This window comes from Panthera leo, chromosome E3 (assembly GCF_018350215.1).
Source record: "Panthera leo isolate Ple1 chromosome E3, P.leo_Ple1_pat1.1, whole genome shotgun sequence".
Classification (NCBI taxonomy): domain Eukaryota; kingdom Metazoa; phylum Chordata; class Mammalia; order Carnivora; family Felidae; genus Panthera; species Panthera leo.
This window is the reverse complement of record NC_056694.1, coordinates 17,094,386-17,116,258: the sequence shown is the minus strand read 5'-3', so window position 1 is coordinate 17,116,258 and position 21,873 is coordinate 17,094,386. Positions and strand designations below refer to the sequence as shown.

At 42.0% G+C, this 21,873-nt stretch overlaps 1 protein-coding gene and 1 non-coding gene across 6 annotated transcripts in view; one reads left to right on the top strand and one right to left on the bottom strand.

Moving 5' to 3' along the window:
- LOC122209447 (integrin alpha-M-like) overlaps positions 1–16,208 on the top strand; it is a 43,657-nt gene extending 27,449 nt beyond the window's left edge. For 3 of the 5 annotated variants that reach the window (XM_042921287.1, XM_042921289.1, XM_042921285.1), the window contains 18 exons: positions 2,659–2,799; positions 2,889–3,101; positions 7,192–7,322; positions 7,417–7,580; positions 10,213–10,367; positions 10,465–10,596; positions 11,110–11,183; positions 11,400–11,541; positions 11,633–11,755; positions 12,300–12,379; positions 12,643–12,726; positions 13,075–13,150; positions 13,679–13,786; positions 13,972–14,055; positions 14,184–14,297; positions 14,384–14,485; positions 14,711–14,821; positions 15,246–16,208. In XM_042921287.1, the coding sequence (XP_042777221.1) occupies positions 2,659–2,799; positions 2,889–3,101; positions 7,192–7,322; positions 7,417–7,580; positions 10,213–10,367; positions 10,465–10,596; positions 11,110–11,183; positions 11,400–11,541; positions 11,633–11,755; positions 12,300–12,379; positions 12,643–12,726; positions 13,075–13,150; positions 13,679–13,786; positions 13,972–14,055; positions 14,184–14,297; positions 14,384–14,485; positions 14,711–14,821; positions 15,246–15,314 (2,103 nt within the window). In that variant the 3' untranslated portion in view covers positions 15,315–16,208. The remainder of the gene's footprint in view (positions 1–2,658; positions 2,800–2,888; positions 3,102–7,191; positions 7,323–7,416; positions 7,581–10,212; positions 10,368–10,464; positions 10,597–11,109; positions 11,184–11,399; positions 11,542–11,632; positions 11,756–12,299; positions 12,380–12,642; positions 12,727–13,074; positions 13,151–13,678; positions 13,787–13,971; positions 14,056–14,183; positions 14,298–14,383; positions 14,486–14,710; positions 14,822–15,245) is intronic. The other 2 variants (XM_042921288.1, XM_042921286.1) reach the window with 1 other exon arrangement.
- A 2,541-nt stretch (positions 16,209–18,749) lies between these two features.
- Positions 18,750–18,834, bottom strand: TRNAR-UCG. Its single transcript has one exon. It is a non-coding gene; the product is annotated as a tRNA-Arg (tRNA).
- Positions 18,835–21,873: the final 3,039 nt, after the last annotated feature.

Below are 21,873 nucleotides of genomic sequence, written 5' to 3'. Positions count from 1 at the left end.
TCATCTCAGGTCATGACCTTGTGGTTTGTGGGTTCAAGCCCTGCATCAGGGTCTGTGATGACAGCTTAGAGCCTGGAGTTTGCTTTGGATTCTGTGTTTCCCTCTTTCTGCCCCTCCCCCACTCACACTCTGTCTCTCTCTCTCTATCAAAAATAAATAAACATTAAAAAATTTAAAATTAATTAAAAATAGACCATGGAGCAAAATATAAAGTCTAAAATACAATAGTTGTGGAAGAAAACATAAGAGAAAATCTTTGTGACCTGTGTTAGGTAAAGAGTTCTTAGCTATAACACTAAAAGCATGATCCATAAAGGAAAAACTGATAAATAAGACTTCATAAAAATGAAAAGTTTTGCTCTGTGGACACTATTAAGAGAATGGACAGGTAAGCTATAGACTGGAAGAAAATATTTGCAAATTTTCCTTCTTTTTTATTTTTTAATACATATTTTTAAAGTTTATTTATTTATTTTGAGAGAGAGAGAGAGAGAGAGAGAGTGAGGGAGAGGCAGAGAGAGAGAGACAGAGAGGGAATTACAAGCAGGCTCCACATTGTCAGTGTAGAGCCCAATATGGGGCTTGATCTCATGAACATGAGATCATGACCTGAGCCCAAATCAAGAGTCAGATGCTTAACCAACTGAGCCATCCAGGCACCCCTCCTTCTTTTTTAAATTATGTAGCTGACAAAGGACTTCTATTCAGAATATACAAAGGATTCTCAAAAACGAAACAATAAGAAGCCAAACAATCCAATTAAAAAGTAAGCTAAATATTTTAACAGACACTTCACCAAAGAAGATACATGGATGGCAAATAAGCACATGAAAACATCCTTCATGTCATTAATCATTATAGAAATGCAAATTAAAACCACAATGAGATACTACTGCATACCTATTAGAATGATTAACATAAGGAAATAAATTGGTAATATCAAGTACTGGCAAGGGTATGCAATAACTAAAACATTGCCATCTGAATGAAAAATGGCATGCCTACTTTGGAAACAGTTTGTCAATATCTTATAAAGTTCAATATGCAGTTACCATACTAGTAATCCCACTTTTAGGTATTTATGTAGGAGAAATAAAAAGAGATGTATACATGAAAAACTGTATGTGAATGTTTCTACTGGTGGTATTCATAATTGCCCAAAACTAGAAACAATCCAAGTGTCCCTCAACTGGAAAATGAATCAACAAACTGTGGTACATCCATACAATGGAATATCAGAAATACTGGAAATTTAAAGGAATGGACTACTGATAGACAGAACAACATGACTGCATCTTAAATGCTTTATTATACGTGAAAGGAGCCAGACGTGAAAGGTTACATACTATATAATGGCATGTATATAACATTCTGGAAAAGCCAAAACTATAGGGATAGAAAATCGAGCAATGGTTGCCAGGAGTTGGTGTTTGAAGGAAGAGGTTGATTACAGCAGGGTATGAGGGAATATTTTGGGAGTGGTGAAACTTTTATATTTTGATCATTGGTAGTGGTTACATGACTTTATGTGTTTTCAAAACTTATAAAACTATACTAAAAAGGCTGAAATAGGGGTGTCTGGGTAGCTCAGTTGGTTAAGTGTCAGAGTCTTGATTTCAGCTCAGGTCATGATCCCAGGGTTGTGGGGTCGAGCTTCATGTTGGGTTCCTCGCTGAGTGTGGAGCCTGGTTAAGATTCTCTCTGTCTCTCTTCCTCTGCCCTTCTCCCCTGCTTGTGTTCTCTCTCTCTTAAAAAAAAAAAAAAAGCTTGAACTTTATTGTATGCCAGTTATACCCTAATCAACTTAACCTAAAGACAAAAAAATCCTATTGACTTTAGGTTAAAGCTTAAATGCCTTTATTGGGACATTAGTGAGGTCTCCTTCAATTGTGTGTGGGGCAGAAATTAGATTGCAGTGAGTCATGTGTGACATCCTCTGCACTTTTCCTTCCTAGAACTTGCCCCCGTTTGAAATTGCTAAATACTCCTCCCTGTTTATCTGTTACTATTTCCCTCTGCTCCACTCTGCAGTACTGAGAGCTCTGGAGGACACTGTTTTTCCACCACACAGACTTATGCTTAGCAAATAGCAAATACTTGCTGTTGAATGAATGAATGAATGAATGAATAAAAGGATGAATCTTGTTGATGAATTCTACATATTGACATTAAACATTTTTTTAGAACATACTTTAAAAATTATTTTAAAAGATAGACAGTACTTCTCAATATCATGCAAAAAAATCCTGTAGCAATAGTTATTTTTAATCTAAGCCAGTTGATTCCTTACTAGCAGGACAATCAACTTTGAATTTTTTATCCCCGTCCCCACACACAGAGATTTACAATATATTGTAAAGATATCCTGTGTGCTCTTCCAGGCTTTTCTGTGTAGTTTCCAATCCAACTTCTTCTTTGCTATATTAATCATCTCCTTGGAACACCATTTGGGGTAAATCCTCAGCCAATGCCCATCAACTCTATATTTTTCTCTAGCTAGCAGTACACTCAAATGAGAATTTGAATCATATGGAAGATCACATCTGCTCCAAAGGGCTTTCCCTGGTTGAAATGATTTTTCTTCACAGGAAGAAAACACTCACACTTTGATTTTGGTGGCAAGAGATATATGTGTGATCCTGGACTCGTCTCTTACAGATTGGCTCCTACTTTGGGGCCTCCCTCTGCTCTGTGGACATGGACAGAGATGGCAGCTCTGACCTGATCCTTATTGGGGCCCCCCATTACTACGAGCCGACAAGGGGGGGCCAGGTGTCTGTGTGCCCCTTGCCTCGGGGAGTGAGTAGCTGATGGGGCCTGGGCTTGGGTGGGGCCTGGGCATGAGCTGGGAGTTGCCCAGGTTGGGACCTGACACTGTTTTTGTTCAGCAGAGGGCTAGATGGCAGTGTGAGACTGTTCTCCATGGGATGCAGGGCCACCCCTGGGGCCGCTTTGGGGCAGCCCTGACAGCGCTGGGAGATGTGAATGGAGACAAGCTGACAGATGTGGCCATTGGGGCCCCAGGAGAGCAGGAGAACCGGGGTGCTGTTTACCTATTTCATGGAACCTCAAGACCGGGCATTAGCCCTTCCCACAGCCAGGTGAGGCCAGGTCACTGTCCCTGTCATGACAGTAGCCTCTTTGCTGATATGTACTTTTCTTTCTTCTTTCTTTCTTTCTTTCTTTCTTTCTTTCTCTCTCTCTCTTCCTTGGTGTCCTTCCTTTCTTTTTTAACGTTTATTTATTTTTGAGAGAGAGAGACAGTGAAAGTGGGGGGAGAGGCAGAAAGAGAGGGGGACAGAAAATCCCAAGCAGGCTCTGCACTGTCAGCATAGAGCCCCATGCTGGGCTTGAACTCATGAACCATGAGATCGTGACCTGAGACGAAGTCTGGCGCTCAACCGACTGAGTCACCCAGGTGCCCCTCTGTCTCTTTCTTAAAAAATTTTTTAAATGTTTTATTTATTCTTGCGAGGGGGGAGGGGCATAGAGAGGGAGACACAGAATCCAAAGCAGGCTCTAGACTCTGAGCCGTCAGCACAGAGCCCAACACAGGGCTCAAACCCACAAACCGTGAGATAATGACCGGAGTCGGGCACTTAACTGGCTGAGTTACACAGGTGCCCCTTTCCCTTTCTAATTCAGCATCCTCAGAGCTGCCAGATCAATTCTCCCAGTACTGGATTTTTAGAATCTTCAAAAATAATAACACACTTCATAGAAATTCTTACCACAACTATAGGAGGTGCATGGGGGCACAATCACCTCCTCTTCACAGATGAGGAGATTAAGGCTTAGAGGTGGTAAGTGGTTGGCTGGGAGTGTTGGGATGCAGGCTTTCCTTTCTTCTGAATCTCAATCTTGGTAGAGTGACCAGTAGTCCTGGTTTGTTCAGATCTGTCCCAGTTTTAGTGCTCAAAGTCTTGAATCTCAGGAAACCCCTACAGCTGGTCACCCTACAGGACTACATCTTCATGGGTTTGTGACCTATACAGCCACACAGAAGGGCCCTGCACTTGGTTAATGCTCTGCATTTTGTTTGTTTTTTGTTTTTTGTTTTTTTTTTGGTACTGGGTCCTGCAAATTATGTAGTCCATCTTGATGGTTGGTCACCTGAAATCTTGGTCACCACAACTGGTTTCCTCTCTAAAATGGCTCCTTGCTTCTTGCTAGATGGAACCCACTGTTTGGAGGGATCCCAGAGTCTGGTTCTCTCCCACCACTGCCAGCTGAGGCCATCTGGTCTTCTACCCTTGGATCTCTGACTTTTTTCCAGACTTACCTTTTTCTTATGTTCTTTTTCTCTCTGTCCCCCATCGGTTCTACTAAATCCCTCACACCAGAGTTTCAATCTTATGAACGCATTAAAATTACTTGAAGGCCTTGGGACACCTAGATGGCTCAGTTGGCTAAGTGTCCGACTTCAGTTCAGGTCATGATCTCACGGTTTGTGGGTTCAAGCCCTGCATTGGGCTGTGTGTTGACAGCTCAGAGCCTGGAGACTGCTTTGGATTATGTGTCTCCCTCTCTCTCTCTGCCCCTCCCTCATTCATACTCTGTCTCTGTCTCTCAAAAAAAAAATAAACAGTAAAAAAATAAAATTACTTTAAGGTCTTAAAAGGCACAGATGCCTGGGCTCTGCTAATAAGAGCTCCAGTTTAATTGGTCTGGGGCAGTGTGCCAGCTATCAGTAGAGTTTTCCAGCACTATTTAGAAAAATTTCAAATTCACAACAAAGTGAAGGAATTGTACAATGAACACCCATATATTTACAACCTAGAATCTACAATGAACATTTGACTAAATTTATGTTATCACAGATCAAACCTTTTATTCATCCTACTTCTATCCATCCATCAGTCCATCTTGTTGTTTTAAACTACTTTTTAAAAAAAGTTTATTTGTTTAGAGAGTGTGTTCGCATGAGCAGGAGAAGGGCAGAGAGAAAGAGAGAGAGAATCCCAAGCAGGTTCTGTGCTGTCAGCGTGGAGCCTGACATGGGGTTTGAACACACAAATTATGAGATCATGACCTGAGCCAAAACCAAGAGTCATATGCTTAACTGACTAAGCCACCCAGTGCCATTGTCCATCTTATTTTTAATGAATTTTAAAATTCTAATTCAAAATAAGTTGCAATGCCCCTAAATAGTTCAGTATGTTTATCATTAACTAGAATTCAATATTTGCTTACTGTTGTTTTTAGGATAAAGTTTACAGACAGGAAATATGCAAATCCTTTGCCACTCAGTGATTTTGATAAATGCATACACATGTGTAACCCACACCCCTATCAAGATATAGAATATAATCACCACTCCAGAAAGTTCCCTCATGCCCCTTTCCAGTTAATTTCTGACCCCACTCCATTCCAGAGGAAAGCACTGTCCTGATTATTTTCCACCATAAATGAGTTTTGCCCATTCTAGAATTTCATATAAATGGAATAGAATGAGATGCAGGCCCCAGTATTTTTAAGACACTTGTTAGTTGATGCCAGGGATAAGAAGCACTGCCTTACCCACTTCTCTCTGCACCAGGGAGCCTTTTTCTACACACAATTGTATGAATATTGTAATTAGGCCTCTTTTCACTGACACCTGTTGCTTCCCTGTGTCAATGCAGTGTGAAGGCTCTGATTTTACTTTATTTTATTATAAAACCTTGACATGCTTGTATAAATTTATTAATCTAAAGTAAACGGTGAAAACCCTAGTTCCCTCTCCTTATCTGCATCATAACTCACTTTGCAAAGGAAAACAAAGGTAAGGGGAGGGTGCTTTATATGTACACACACACACACACACACACACACACCCCACAGACCCAGGAATTAAAAACAAATGCCAAAAGGATTATCTTATCCTTTTCTACTGTTTATGATCTTATCCTTTTCTACTGTATGTATTTTTTTACTTGCTTTTTTCCTTATGATTGAGGATAAGGTTGGTCAGTGTTTGGATAAGTAAATATGCTGTGGATCTCCCAACTGTGTAATTTTACTTTATAGCTAATCACAAAACAAAACTTCCTCCAAACAGAATACAATAAATTTTTCTCAAAAAACGTTGAGGTATAATATACATACACTAAACACATAAATCTTAAGTGATGAATTTTCACATATCTGTGAACCCAAGTCAGCACCATTTAGATTTAGATATAGCATATACCCAGCATCCCATGCTTCCTCATCCTTCCTTTCAGTTAACAAAATTTGTAAAAAATGTGGTAAAATATATATTACATAAAAGTTTTCATTTTAACCATTTTAAGTGTACAATTCAGTGGCATTAAGTACATGACAAGATCACTTTTAAATTTTCTTTTTATTTGGTTGTTCTTTCAGTGTTATTCTTGCACATAGATTAAAGAGTAAAAATTGTTCTTATATCTCATTATGAAAAATAACAATCACCACACTCACACTGCAACTTCCTCTTCATTTTCCCTTCTCTTGAGGAAACTTTATTTCAGATTTTTCAATTATTGTCTATACTCCCCAATAAGATGATTATTTTGCTGCTTCTTGACTTTTATTTTAGCATTGACTTCCCTCTATGAGAGGTGATCTCTCTTTCAGAGGGCTTGCCCCCTCGGCCCTTTCACCTCTTTGCCCCACTCCTTACATTTATATGAGAATTTTGGTAGATCGATATTCAGTGTTTGCATTATTTTGACATGTCAATGATATTAGGTGAGTCAAATAGCATGCTATGTCACTTCTTTCCTTTTTTTAAAAGTTTTTTAAATATGTTTCATCATTTTGAGAGAGAGAGAGAGAGAGAGAGAGAGAACATGAGCAGGGGAGGGGCAGAGGGAGAGGGAGAGAGAATGTCAAACAGGCTCCACATGGTCACCACAGAGCCTGGCGTGGGGTTCAGTCCCACGAACTGTGAGATCTTGACCTGAGCCAAAATCAAGTGTTGGACATTAAACCACCCAGGTGCCCCTGTCATTTCTTTCCTGTAAAACTTTGTCCTGGAAAACCTAGGTGATTGATGGAAACTTTGGGTATCATCTCAAGGCTGTGGTCTAAAGCTGAATGGTTGCTCTAATTCCCTGAGAAGTTATAAGAGATGAGACTTGAGTGGAACCCAGACAATCTGTCCTCTTGGGTCACTCTGGGTAACCGAGTTACACACTTCCCTATTCTTTCCCACTCCCTTTCTCTCCTCTTTTCTACCTTCAGCGGATTGAAGGCTCCCAGCTCTCCCCCACACTCCAATATTTTGGTCAGTCACTGAGTGGGGGCCAGGACCTCACAATGGATGGACTGGTGGACCTGGCTATAGGAGCCCAAGGCCATGTACTGCTGCTTAGGTAAGAAATTCTTTTATAGCACACCAAATATCTTCCCTTTCAGGAGTGGCTTTGCTGTCTGAAGGCCCCTGATGGTCCTCTGGTGTCCCTACAGATCCCAGCCTGTGCTGAGACTTGAGGTTACCATGGAGTTCACACCCAAAGAAGTGGCAAGGAATGTGTTTGAGTGCCGTGCAAAGGTGGTGAAAGGTCAGACTGCTGGGGAGGTTAGAGTTTGCCTTCATGTCCGCAAGAATACACGGGACAGGCTAAGAGAAGGTGAGGCTGGGTAGGTAAGTCTGAAAGAGTTAAATAACTGGAGATATTGATGGGTGGCCCAGTGCAGTCTTCCCAGCCTTCTGGCAGTCCAGAGCAAACTTCCACAGGCTTCTACAGCCTTTTCGAAGCTTGGCTGGAGTGAGAAGACAGTTCCCTGACTGGGTACAGAGGCCCAGAAAACCTCACCAGAAGTGAGCATGTGGCACTCCTTTATTCTCTCAGTTCTCCAGAGAAACAATGGCCCCACATCTGTGAACTAACCAGGATTTTTTTTTAAGTCAAGAGATAACTCATTTAAAGGGCAGGTTGGGTTGATGAAGCTAAACACAAATTCAGAAAACATTTAGGCATGGCATTTTATCACAACTAACTTGACTTCTCCTTGTCTCTAATCTGAAAGAGTGGCATTGTGCTGGGTGTGGGGGAATTGTAATGATGGTACTAGAGAGAAATGAGGGAATAAAATTAGGTTTCTAACAGTAATCTTACTAGGCTGAGGAGACAGTAGTCAGTTTGGGGCAGCTTGCATGGCTAGACATTAATATAAAAGTGTTGGAGAGTAGAGAATCATGTAGAAGGTGCCCCGAAACCTACATATAAATTCCTCTCAAGTCATAGGCTGACTTCCTCAGCAATGTATGTCTAGATCAATACTCTAAGAAACTCAGTAGAAGACAGCAGCCAAAGAGTTGTATAGAAGTTCAGCTCCCTAGTGCTGGAGAAACAGAAATTTGAGAGGGGTATTGGTAAGCAACTTGGTCTTTCTATTGGAACAATGTCTATTCAGACCAGCAACTAAGAGAAACAATAGACAATAGAAATAGACCCACAGGTGATTCAGAAATTGGAGTTATTAGGAATCTAAAAAACAACTACAGTTAATATCTTCAAGAAAAAAAGAGAAAATGATGGAGAACTTCAGAAAAGACCTGGAATTCATAAAATAGAGTAAAATGGAAACTATAGAACTGAAAAATACCCTGACTTAAATTAAGAATTCAATAAATAGATTTGATAGTAGGTTCAAAGTGGAACAAAGAATTAGTGAACTGGAAGGTAAATCAATTGAGAGTATTTAGATTAACACACAGAGAAAAGAGGATGAAAAATACAGAAAAAAATGGTAAGACATATGGAGCATGGTGAAAAATTTAATAAACATGTAATTTGAAATTGAAAGAAGAGAGAATAAGAAAGAAGCAACAAAATAGAGGGAAAATCTTTTCTTTTTTTATTTAAAATTATTTACTTATTTTGAGAGAGAGAGAGAGAGAGAGAGAGAGAGAGAGAACAAGCAGGGGGAGAGGCAGAGAGGAGAGAGAGACTCACAAGCAGACTCCAAGCTGTCAGTATAAGCCTGAAGTGGGGCTCATGTGAAATCATGACCTGAGTCAAAATCAAGAGTTATACTCTTTTTTTTTTTTACAGTAAATTTTATTTTATTTTTTTAATATTTAATTTTTATTTATTTATTTATTTATTTTTTATTTTTTAATATATGAAATTTACTGTCAAATTGGTTTCCATACAACACCCAGTGCTCATCCCAAAAGGTGCCCTCCTCAATACCCATCACCCACCCTGCCCTCCCTCCCACCCCCCATCAACCCTCAGTTTGTTCTCAGTTTTTAACAGTCTCTTATGCTTTGGCTCTCTCCCACTCTAACCTCTTTTTTTTTTTTTTTTCCTTCCCCTCCCCCATGGGTTTCTGTTATGTTTCTCAGGATCCACATAAGAGTGAAACCATATGGTATCTGTCTTTCTCTGTATGGCTTATTTCACTTAGCATCACACTCTCCAGTTCCATCCATGTTGCTACAAAAGGCCATATTTCATTTTTTCTCATTGCCACGTAGTATTCCATTGTGTATATAAACCACAATTTCTTTATCCATTCATCAGTTGATGGACATTTAGGCTCTCTTGACTGACTGAGCCACCCAGGTTTCCCAGTAACAATTTTTTTTTAAACTAATGAAAGACATCAAGATTCTCTGCCAAAACAAAGCAAGATAAATATAAAGGAAACCATACCATAGTACATTATACCAATGTGTATGACATACATTGTACCATTCCAAGGCACAAGTTACTGAATGCCAATGACGAAGAGAAAGAAGTTAAAAGCGACCAGAAAAATATACTTAGTTTTCTAGTATGTAACAGAACAGCTACTATTTTTTGAGTACTTTCTGTGTGGCAGAACTGTGATAAATGCTTTATAGACACTATTTCATTTCATTTCATTTTCACCACTGAGAAGGTAAAATTATCTTCCTCAACTTGAAAATAAAGAATGGACAGGGTGCCTGGGTGGCTTAGTTGGTTAAGCATCCAACTCTTGACTTCGGCTCAGGTCATGATATCAAGGTTTGTGAGTTCGAACCAGCTGGCTCTGTGCTGACAGCATGGAACCTGCTTCGTATTCTCTCTCTCCCTCTCTCTGCCCCTCCCTTGTGTTCTCTCTCTCTCTTTCAAAATAAATATACAAATTTAAAAAAATTAAAAAAAAATAAGGAATGGAGACTCAAAGAGGTCAGGTAGCATGCCCAAAGTAGAGCTGGGCCTCAAACTCATGCTTGTCTGACTCCAAAGCTGGGATCCTCACTACCATGCTGCCCTGCCCCTTCAGGAGAGATTCAGAGCAACATCACATATGACTTGGCTCTGGACCCAACTCTCCCACATCCCCGAGTTGTCTTTGATGAGACAAAGAACAGCACACGCAGACAGACAAGAATCTTGAGGCTGAATCAAGAATGTGAGACCCTAAAGCTACTGTTACCGGTGAGCAAGGGTTGGCCACACTCCTGGGTCCTCCATGCATGGGGTGGGTTTGGGAATCTAAGGAGGGCAAACCCTCAAACCCCCTACTATCTCTCAGTATTGTGTAGAGGATTCAGTGAACCCCATCATCCTGCACTTCAACTTCTCTCTGGTGGGGAAACCCTTGTCCTTATTCGGGAACCTCCAGCCAGTGCTGGCTGTGGATGCTCAGAGACTCTTCACAGCTTTGGTGAGTTCTGGAGTTGGGGTCCTTCAGGGTCATGGAAGACACCAGAGGCCAAGATTGTTGAAGAACATTTTATTTCATTTCACATAATTTTATTTCAATATTTTATTTTATTTTGAATTAAATTTTAGTTAACATACAGTGCAATATTGGTTTCAGGAGTAGAATTGAGTGATTCATCACTTACATACAACATCCAGTGCTCATCACAACAAGTTCCCTCCTTAATACCCATGACCCTTCTAGTCCATCTCCCACTCACTTCCCTCCATCAACCCTCAGTTTATTCTCTGTCATTAAGATTCTCTTGTGATTTGTTTCTCTCTCTTCTCTCCCCATCCCCTTCCCATATGCTCATCTGTTTTTTTTAAGTTCCACATATAAGTGAAATCATATGGTATTTGTCTTTCTCTGATTGACCTATTTTACTTAGCATAATACACTCTAGCTCAATATTTTATTGTTTCATTTTATTCTTTCCTTTTCTTTCATCATACTTTATTTTTTTTTTTGTAGTTTCCTTTTGAGCAGAATTGTGGCAGTGACAACATTTGCCATGATGACCTCAGCATCACCTTCACTTTTATGGGGTGAGTTTCTTTTCCTCACTGCTACCTGAAAATCTGCACCACAACCTGGTGCTCTGTTCTGGCCTCTGAGGGAGCCTGGAACAGAGCAGCTGCTTTGGAGGTGTTTGTGTGGTTGCCCCATCCACTGTCTTCTCTCTCCAAGAGTCTGTGCCACCAGAGTAGACTTGCCACATGGAGGGCCTCAGCATCTCACGGCCTGGCTTGTTCTTTCCACAGTCTGGATACCCTGGTGGTGGGTGGTCCCCGAGACCTGAATGTGACAGTGACTGTGAGAAACCAGGGCGAGGACTCCTACAGGACTCAAGTTACCTTCTTCTACCCACCTGGCCTGTCCTATAGGAGGAAGTCAGTGACCCAGGTAGTCAAATCCTTCTCAGGCTCTGACTTTGCTTTCCTTGTCCCCACAGGTTCTGGTTCACATCACCATCTTTGTCTCCCTTGCCTTCCAGAAGCAGCGCTCACAGCGACCATGGCGCCTGACTTGTGAGTCTGAAGACTCCACCAATGGGCCAGAGGCTTTGAAGAATAGCAGCTGCAACATAAGCCACCCCATCTTCCCAAACTACTCAGAGGTCAGGCTGCTGTCCCCCTCTCCCTTTCTCTTTTGCCTTTTTCTGAATGCTTTTCTTATTTTTTAAAAGTAGAGGCTCCTTTTTTGTTTTGAAAAATAGCTTTACTGAGATACAATTCATATACCATACAATTTACCTATTTCAAGCAGACAATTGGGTGGCTTTTTAGTATGTTCACAGAGTTACATATTCATCACCATGATCAATTTTAGAATATTTTATTACCTTGAGAAAAGACGCTGCTCTCCTCAGCCATCAACTCTAGTCCTCTCATTTCTCCAAGCTCTAGGCAACCACTAATGTATTTTCTGTCTCTAGGTTCACCTATTCTGGACACTTCATATAAATGGGATTATATTGTATGTAGTCATGTTTTCAAGGATCATGTATATTTGCAGCATCTATCAATATTTTATTTCTTTTTACTGTTGCATAGTATCCTGTTGTATGGAAGCACCACATTTTATTTATCCATTCTTTAGTTGATAGACATTTAAGTTGTTTCTTCTATTCTTTTCACTATCTCTCCTCTCTCTAACTCCAGATCACCTTTAATATCACATTTGGTGTGGAATCTGATGCTTTCTTTGGAAACAGACTACTACTCAAGGCCAATGTGACCAGGTGTGCTGTGCCTATCTTACCCCTTTGAGCCCCCAACCCCCTGCCCAGGATGGACCACTGCCCTCTCCCCACTGGTTCTCTCCTCAGCTTAGTCAGTTATTTATTCATTCATTCAATAAATACCAACTGAGCACTCACCATGTGCCAGGCATTGTGCCCAGTGCTGGTGAGACAGTGATGGACAAGACAGCTGTGGTTCCTGCCATTACAGAGATTATAATTTAGTGGAAATATACACAGGAAAGCTCTCTGTTTCCCTTTAGTGAGAACAACACAACTAAGACCAACAAAACCGAATTCCAGCTGGAGTTGCCTGTGAAATACACTGTCTTCGTGGTGGTCACCAGGTGCTGGCTTCTAGGGCTTTAGCTCTGCCTTTACCATTATGCTGGACATGACCCATTGTGTATTTGTGTGTGTGAGTCTATGCACATGAGTGCCTGTGTATATGTGTCTAGTTTATATGTGCCTGGGAGTGTATTTGTGCCTGTGTGCATATGTGTGTGTGTAACCCAAACTAGCACATCCTGTGTGTCTGACACACATCCCCCCCCTGCTTACCGCCCCACTGGCACCTTCTCAGGGCAGCATTACCCATGTACTTGTTCACTCCCTTACATACTTAGTCCAAGACTCCTTCTCAGGACACCTCTGATGTCCTGACACCTCCTGTACTTTCTTCTTTCTCCCATCAGCCATGAAGTCTCCACCAAATATCTCAACTTCATAGCCTCAGAGAAGACCAGCCACATTATAAAGCACCAGTATGAGGTGGGGAGCTGAGAAGGATGACAGGGAGGGAAATCAATGTGCTGGGAATGCAATAATGGGAAATAATGATGGGATACATGCCTCAGGTGCCTACTATGTTCTGGGCTCTGTTCCAAGTTTACTTTCACCCTATACACACAGAACCACACACACACACACACACACACACACACACACACACACACCTCATTTTATCCTTACAATGAGTCTTTGAAGGAGGCACTATCATTATCTCCAGTTCACAGATGGAGAAACTGAGGCTCAGAGAAGTTAACAGAACATGGCCAAAGTGTCCCCACTAGTAAGTGGAAGAGACACCACTTATTACCAACTTATCTGGTTCTTGAATGTGTGTTTAAGTGCTACAATTTACTGCATTCCAGAAAGCATCAAGAGGCAGGCTGCTTGGGTCTGTGAGGCCTTATTTAAGTGTACTGGGGTGTCAGGAGTGGGAAGGCTGATTCTAGTTGCTGGTGTAAGTGGAAAGGCCAGAGCTCTGAAGTCCACTGCCTTCTTCCCACTGTGCAGGTCAACAACTTGGGACAGAGGAGCCTCCCCATCAGTGTGGTCTTCTGGGTGCCTATCAAGCTGAACCAGGTGGCTGTGTGGGACAACCTCCAGGTCACCCTTTCCCAGGTAAGCCTAGCTGGGCTTGAGAAGTGTCCTAACTCCTCCCTCCATAGCCCTGGTCTTTCCTAAAATCTCTGTTTTATTTTGGAGGCACTTTGACCTTTTCCTGGACTTAGGCCATTTCAGCCTCCTTAAGTCTGGATTCACAAGCCCTCATTTCTCTCTATTCTCATGGTGTCTCTTTTCCTCAGAACCTCTCCAGAACATGCAACACCACGGAGAAGTCTCCCCCTCTCTCTGACTTCATGGCAGAGCTTAAGAGGGCCCCAGTGGTGGTAAGAATAAGCCAGACCCAGCACTGTCCCCTTGTTGATGCTCAATATCATCTGTCAACTGAGTGGGCTGGGTGCATGAGCATTTTCCAGTTTCTTTAGTCACTTCTCCCCTTTCTTCCCTTCCCCAGAACTGCTCCATTGCTGTCTGCCAGAGAATCCAGTGTGACATCTCATCCTTCAGCATCCAGGAAAAAGTCAACATTACCCTCCAAGGCAAACTCTCATTTGACTGGTATATCAAGGTATGTGAGGGACAGGACTCAGCTGGGCATGGACACGATATTTCAGAGGGCCCATGGGTCCAGATTCAATCTACTCTCTCCTGTAGACTTCAGCAAACTACCTTCAGGTTGTGACCACGGCAGAGGTCTTGTATGATGATTCGAAGTTTGCCCTGCTTCCAGGACAAGAGACATTTCTGAGGGCCCAGGTATCTATCTTTGGCACAGAGGGACTATTGGAGGTAGGAATTGAGGCTGGGCTTGTGGAGATCTCTTGGTAAAGAGCTAGAAAGAGACAGAGGAGGAGGAGTGGGAGGAGGAGTGAGGGCAGAGGGAGGGGCCAGTCATTGGGTTAAGTGGGGGCAGAAGGTCTGACTGGGGAACCCCTAGAAATTTGGGGTTCCCCTGATGTACCCTCCCTCCCCCTGCTACAGATAGAAACCAAAGTGGAGCCAAATGAAGTGCACAACCCCGTACCACTTATAGTGGGCAGCTCAGTGGGGGGGCTGGTGCTTCTGGCCCTCATCACCGCTGGACTGTACAAGGTATCCCCTCTTCCTGTTTGCTCTCCTCTATCCTCACTGCTTCTTACTCAGCAGCTCATTATTGGGTTCAACTCACACCAAGTCACAGAGTCTCAGTTTCTTCAGCTATGAAATGAGAATATAAATACTACTTTGTGAAGGTAATTGGGTTAATATATATGTAGTGTACTTAGAATGGTCCCGGGTACAGAATGACCACTATGTAAGGATTAATCCTTCTCCTTGTATGTTTTATTTATTTTCACTTTCCTGACTCTAACATCAAAGCCATCTCTTTCTCTGCCCCACTTTCCCCAGGTCTCTTTATACTCTGTCACATTATTCTTTGTGCCTCCTGGCCCCTAGGTCTCCCCTCCTGTTCTGCATGGCCTTCACCACTTCCCTGACTTTGGTGGCCCTTACTCCTCTGTCTTTGCCTCCACAGCTTGGCTTCTTCAAACGGCAGTACAAGGACATGATGAGTGAAGCTGGTCCCAATGCCCAGCCCCAGTAACAGCTCCTTCCCCATTGAGTGGCCTCTCCTGCAGCAAGTAGGATTCTGGTTAGACCAGCATGCAGGTCCCCAGGCTGTTGGGCAGACTCCGCTATTAGGAGAGTGGGGTGGTAACATCTCAGTCGAAAAAGAACTGCTTGGGTTTCCATTCATGTGTGTGTGTGTTTGTGCAAGTGTGTGTGCAAACATGTGCATGAGTTTTGTGTATGACTCAGATGTCTTTTGCATGGGGATGAGTGCCGTCAGTACAACCTCTCAGGCAGAAGAGAATTGCTTAGGCTTCTTTGTGTATGGGTGAAGGTGCCATTGGGCCTTCCTCTGGACAGAAGTGATGGCAGATTTTGTGGGTGAAGATAAAGGGAAATGTAACAGATCCTGTTCCTGCTGAAGGAAGCAAGACCTTCTTTCATGGGTGAGGACACATATCTGCAGGATGCTTTGCAGCTGGATCAAGACCACATGGAGGAGCTGTGATGGAGCCAGGATCTGATTAGCCACCAGGAGCCTGTCCACTCATTCCATTCCATACTAGAGCTACATAAGGTCCAATGAGCAATGGTGCACCTCCTTTTATGTATGCATTTACTTATTATTTTAATATTACTTTTATTTTTTGGAAGGGTAAACCCATCGACAGAACAAAAATCAAAAGTTGTCCAAGCATGAATGATGAAAATTTTCCCTTCCATCCTGGTCCCCCTAGCCATTCAAGTCCTTCCTAAGGGGTTATAAGGTTATGTGTTTTGGGGTCTTCTTCACAAAGATTTTAAGCATATGCAGACACACACACACAAGCTTTTTTACACAAATGGTAATAGGTGTTATTTATACTGTTTTGCATCTTGCTTTATTCATCAATATGGCTTAGATGTTTTATATCAAGACATAAAGTATTTTTTTTCATTCTTTTATACAGCTGTGTAGTATCCCATTGTATGGAAAGATCATGATGTATTTAACCAGTTTCTTTTCGGTATATTATTTCCAACCTCTCGCAACTACAAACAATGATGAATTAATAAATTGAATATATGTAATTTTTGCATATGTGTAAAGATAATTTATAGGATATATTCTCAGAAGTTTGGGTTCTCCCAGAAACAAACTCAAGATAAGAATTTGAGTGAAAGAAGTTTATTTAACAGTGGCCCCAAGAAATAGGGGAGGGATGTGAGCTGGGAAGGAAAGTCATTCAGGAAAGTCATCCATTTTCAAGAGGGACCACTCTGAACCCTTGGAGCATAACCCTACTGGGATTTCTGGGAGACAGTGTAGAAAGCACACCTCAACATTGTCCCACTTGAAGACAGAAAGAGATGAAATATGTATAGTTGACCTTTGAACAATGCAGAGGTTAGGGGCACTGACCCCTCACACAGTTGAAAATCCATGTATGACTTTTGACTCCCCAAAAACTTAATTACTAAGTCTTACTGACATAACATAAATAGCCAACACATAATTTACATATTGTATGTATTATATTGTATTATTTTATGTATTCTTATAATAAAATAAGCTAGAGAAAAGAAAATGTTATTAAGAAAATCACAAGGAAGGGGTGCCTGGCTGGCTCAATCGGTAGAGCATGATACTCCTGACCTTAGGGTCATGAGTCCAAGTTCCATGTTGGGCATGGAGCCTATTTAAAATAAAGATTAAAAAAAAATTTAAGAAAAAGAAAATCATAATGAAGAGAAAATACATTTACAGTACTATATGTATCTTCATTGGAAAAAATCCACATAAAAGTGGACCTGTGCAATTCAAACCTGTGTATTTCAAGAGAACTGTCCACCAATTCTGCAGTTATTGGCTGAGGTCTGCTCTTGGTGGGGAAAGGAGTCATTAATTCTCTGGCACTTCTGGCCTGTCCTGAATGAGGACAGAGTGGGCTCTGGTGGTCAGAGAAAGAGATAACAGGTGCTGCTAGTTGGAAGTCTGACTGATGAGGCTATGCTCCCCTGGCAAGGTCCACAGGGATCTGGGCAGGGCACCAACAGCACTTGCTACCAAGGGTGTGTGCAGGTAAAGTTTTGATAGCTGTTTCTAGGTAGCCTTCCCTCCTCCCAGTGCCCATCTCCCATACCTTTGTCAGTGCAGTAGCCACAACTCTGGCTTCAGCATGTATCCTAATTCTCACACTAGTCCTGCTAAGTAGCCACCACTTGCTAGTTAATAACATTGCTATTTAATATACCTGAATTTCACTTATGAGAAAACTGAGGCTTGGAGAGATCACACTAATGGCCTGAGGTCATTACAGATAGGACTAGAATGGATCTGGGATTCAAATCTGGTCTGTCTGGTTCCAAAGCTTTCCTCCTTTACTGTCCTGATGATTTTTTTTTTTTTTTGAAAAAAATAATTGGTTTTGTTACGAGTCTTCTTATGAGACTCTCTATCATGTTTTCTTTTTTTTTTTTTAAATATATGAAATTTACTGTCAAATTGGTTTCCATACAACACCCAGTGCTCATCCCAAAAGGTGCCCTCCTCAATACCCATCACCCACCCTCCCCTCCCTCCCACCCTGCCCTCCCTCCCACCCCCCATCAACCCTCAGTTTGTTCTCAGTTTTTAACAGTCTCTTATGCTTTGGCTCTCTCCCACTCTAACCTCTTTTTTTTTTTTTTTCCTTCCCCTCCCCCATGGGTTTCTGTTATGTTTCTCAGGATCCACATAAGAGTGAAACCATATGGTATCTGTCTTTCTCTGTATGGCTTATTTCACTTAGCATCCTGATGATTTTTGAGGAATGGGTGTGCAGCAGGGGCAGTCAGGAATGGGTATGCAGCAGGTACAAGTTAAGTGTCAGGAGAGTGACTTTTATTTAGCTGTTATAATAATATTAGGTGAGCCATATGAAAGTGCCAACATGTTGAGAAAAATGACAATTTCATGGGGCTCATCAAAATACAAGAAAATCATGGTTTAGATTAACAGAAATGCAAGAAAATCATTGCTCAGATGGAAGTCTGTTCCAGATGTGATAGGAAGAGGGAAGGGATCTTCCTGTTTGGGAAGGTTTGGGAAGAGACCCCAGGGTAGGCAACATCTGAATCAAGTAGGGGCAGAAGTGTTCCAGTCAGGGGACAGCATAGATGGGGCTGGAGAGTGGGCAAGAGCTTGGGCAGATGCACTTTGTAAGCCAGAGTGGAGGAGTTCTAATTTTATTCAAAGTGTAATATGATGTCATCAAAGAGTGACTAATGAGACAATGGCCCTTTGTATCCTGGGGGTGCCAGGATACATGTGTAAACATGTCAGATGATTCCACATACACATTTAGATGATTTATTTATTTTTTTTATTTTTTTTTAACGTTTATTTATTTTTCAGACAGAGAGAGACACAGCATGAACGGGGGAGGGGCAGAGAGAGAGGGAAACACAGAATCTGAAGCAGGCTCCAGTCTCTGAGCCATCAGCCCAGAGCCCGAAGCGGGGCTCGAACCCGCGGACCGCGAGATCGTGACCTGAGCCGAAGTCGGACGCTCAACCGACTGAGCCACCCAGGCGCCCCGATTTAGATGATTTAGATACACATTTAGATGATTCCACACAATTTTCTCTCTGACTTTAAAATCCATTAAAAATGTTTTTTTCCTAAGTTAAAAGATAAATGACCTTAATATCTGCAGAAGTCCTTAACTGCCCCAGGAAAGAGGGCCTCTGTATCTGCAGGGACCTGCTCTTGGATGAGCAGCTAAGGTCTTGTGGGCTCAGAGTCCACATTGGCATCATTGAATCGGAAGCTTGTGTCGAATTCAGCCAGATAGGAGTTTTATGATGGGTTGGAAAAGAAATAATTTCCAGTGAAAAATTCTCTTAACATGACCATAATGTTATTAATAAACAGGGCCATAAATCTCTCATGATAAGCAGCCAAACCAGGAAAGTCTGCCTTTGATTTTACTTTTTGGGGTCCCTTGATTCAGAATAAATAAATCCCTTCAGTCTCTGCCCTCTTTTTCTTACTTAGTAATAGGGTTCTTATCTGGGCCACCATGGAATATTGTTAGAATTATAATCTCCAGTGAATTGTGCCTCTTTGTATCCCACTCCTTTGCACTGGGACATTGTGCTCTTCCCATCAAGTGGAGGGACAAATTCCCTGGAATTTGGGCTGGTCTTGTGGCTTACTTTGACCAATAGAATGTGGTGGCTTAAGGGATGTGTTGGAGTTCCAGAGCCTGGGCCATGAGAAGCACTACAGCTTCTGCTCCCACCCTCACACCACCATGCTGATACCCATCTAGCTCATTGGAGAATGAGCAGCCATATGGAAGAGATGACTAAGGCTCCCAGCTGATAGCTAGCACAACTGCATGCCCGAGGCCATTGTGACTCTTCCAGCCCAGTCCTGGAATCTGATGACTGCAGCCACTGGCAAGTCCAACAAAAGAACTGCCCAGAACTGAGGGAAATAATCCACTCTGCTTTGGAATGGTTTATTATGCCACAATGGATAACTAATATGGCCACCCAGTTAAAGAGCACGTTTCCCAGTTTCCTATACAGCTATCATGGCCATGTGGCTATTTTCTGGCTAATGGGACATGAGTAGGGTGAGTGAACAACTTTGGAGTCTGGTCTCCTGAGAGAAGTAGTGTACCTCTTTTCTCCTTACCATCTTTTTACCAACTGAAGTGTGAGTGTCATTCACCATTTTAGACTTTGCTGACAAGGGCAACACTTAAGAATGCCAAAGTGAGACAGAGTTTGGGTTCTAACTCTGTAGAACCACTATGTTATCCATGGACTCCATAATCTCATATTGTTATAAGAAAGAGAAATCTTCTTTAAGGCACTGGTATTTTGAGTCTTCGACACAGCAGTTGTCCCTGTATTGTAACTAATAACATTACCTTCTCAAGAGTTTTTACCTACTTGGTCAAAGAAACTAAACTTGTGGTAAATTCTGATAGAAACCCCAGTTTCTAGCATTTCAGTCCCCTCCTTCTTGTCAGGACTTATGATATGACTGGCACCTAAAATGGGGGGGAGGGCTGGAGAATGTTCCACTCTATCCATTCTCAGGCTGGTCACAGGCATCAGTAATACTTTCTTCATCTGTGGGACCTTCCTGATGAGCCCACTTGGGTTGGTCTCCAGGATTTATCCCCAACCTCTGAGATCACAAAGGTGGGGTCCTTCCTGCTGGCTAAATGACCTCATAGAGAAATTAATTATCCTGTTTCACCTGTAAATGCATGAGAAAGGTACTTGGAAGGTATTTCTCCCTTCTCTGTCTTGAGAGATTACCAGAGATGTGTGTCCTGATGGTGTGAATTTCCCCTCCCCAGGGAAAGTTCAGAGCCTTTAAAAAAATCTATTGCTTTTACTCACTTACAGCTTATTTATTCTTGTTTGTTTCAAATTTTTATTTAAATTCTAGTTATTTAACATATAGTAATATTGATTTCAGGAGTAGAATCTAGTGATTCATCACTTATATATAACACCTAGTGCTCATGCCAACAAGTGCCCTCCTTAATACCCATGACCCATCTAGCCCATTCCCTGCCCACCTTCCCTCCAGCAGCCCTCAGTTTGTTTTCTATAGTTAATAGTCTGGAATGGTTTCCACCTTTCTTTCTTTCTTTCTTTCTTTCTTTCTTTCTTTCTTTCTTTCTTTCATTTCCTTCCCCTATGTTTATCTGTTTTGTTGTTCAAATTCTACACATGGGTGTAATCATATGGTATTTGTCTTTCTCTGACTGACTTATTTTGCTTAGCAAAATACACTCTAGCTCCATTCATGTTATTGTAAATGGCAAGATTTCATTCTTTTTGGTGGCTGAGTAATAGTCCTCAGGTTTTAGTTAGCCTACATAGTTTTGTTTGTTTATTTGTTTTTGATTAGTTACTGACATTTTATTATTAAAATTTTTTAATGTTTATTATTTTTGAGAGAGAGACAGAGAGCAAGCTGGGGAGGGGCAGAGAGAGAGAGAGAGAGAGAGATACACAGAATTGGAAGCAGACTCCAGGCTCTGAGCTGTCAGCACAGAGCCCAACGTGGGGCTGGAACCCACAGACTGCAAGATCATGACCTGAACTGAAGTCAGCCGTTTAACCAACTGAGCCACTGAGTTGCCCTGAGTTGATGACATTTTAAAGTTGGCAGATTTCTTAGAGAAACCCAAATTTATGGCTTTTATTGAAAAATGGGAGTGAGACAACATGAGGCTGCAGCTAGGTAGAGCCACCATAAACAGGCAGGACATGGCTTTCCAGTTCACTCCATATAGCGCTCCTGCTCTGAGGTTAGGGTCCATTGGATTAAAGGTGATCTTGAAGCCCTATGTGATCTGGTCACTGCCTACCTCTGTAGCTCACCTTCTGCTCCCTTCCCTCTCAACCTCATATTTCTCAAATGCACCATATCTAGCGTGACCAGTCAGGACCCTTTTGAAAGTGAAAGGAAGTGTGAATAATAATTGCATTGTGATGTCAAGCCTAAACATGACCTGTTGAGGACAGGTCAGGATGTATCTGTTCCCCCTTCGTTCTTTCTCACTTCCCAGTCTTTGTCCATGCTTTATTCTTTGCCC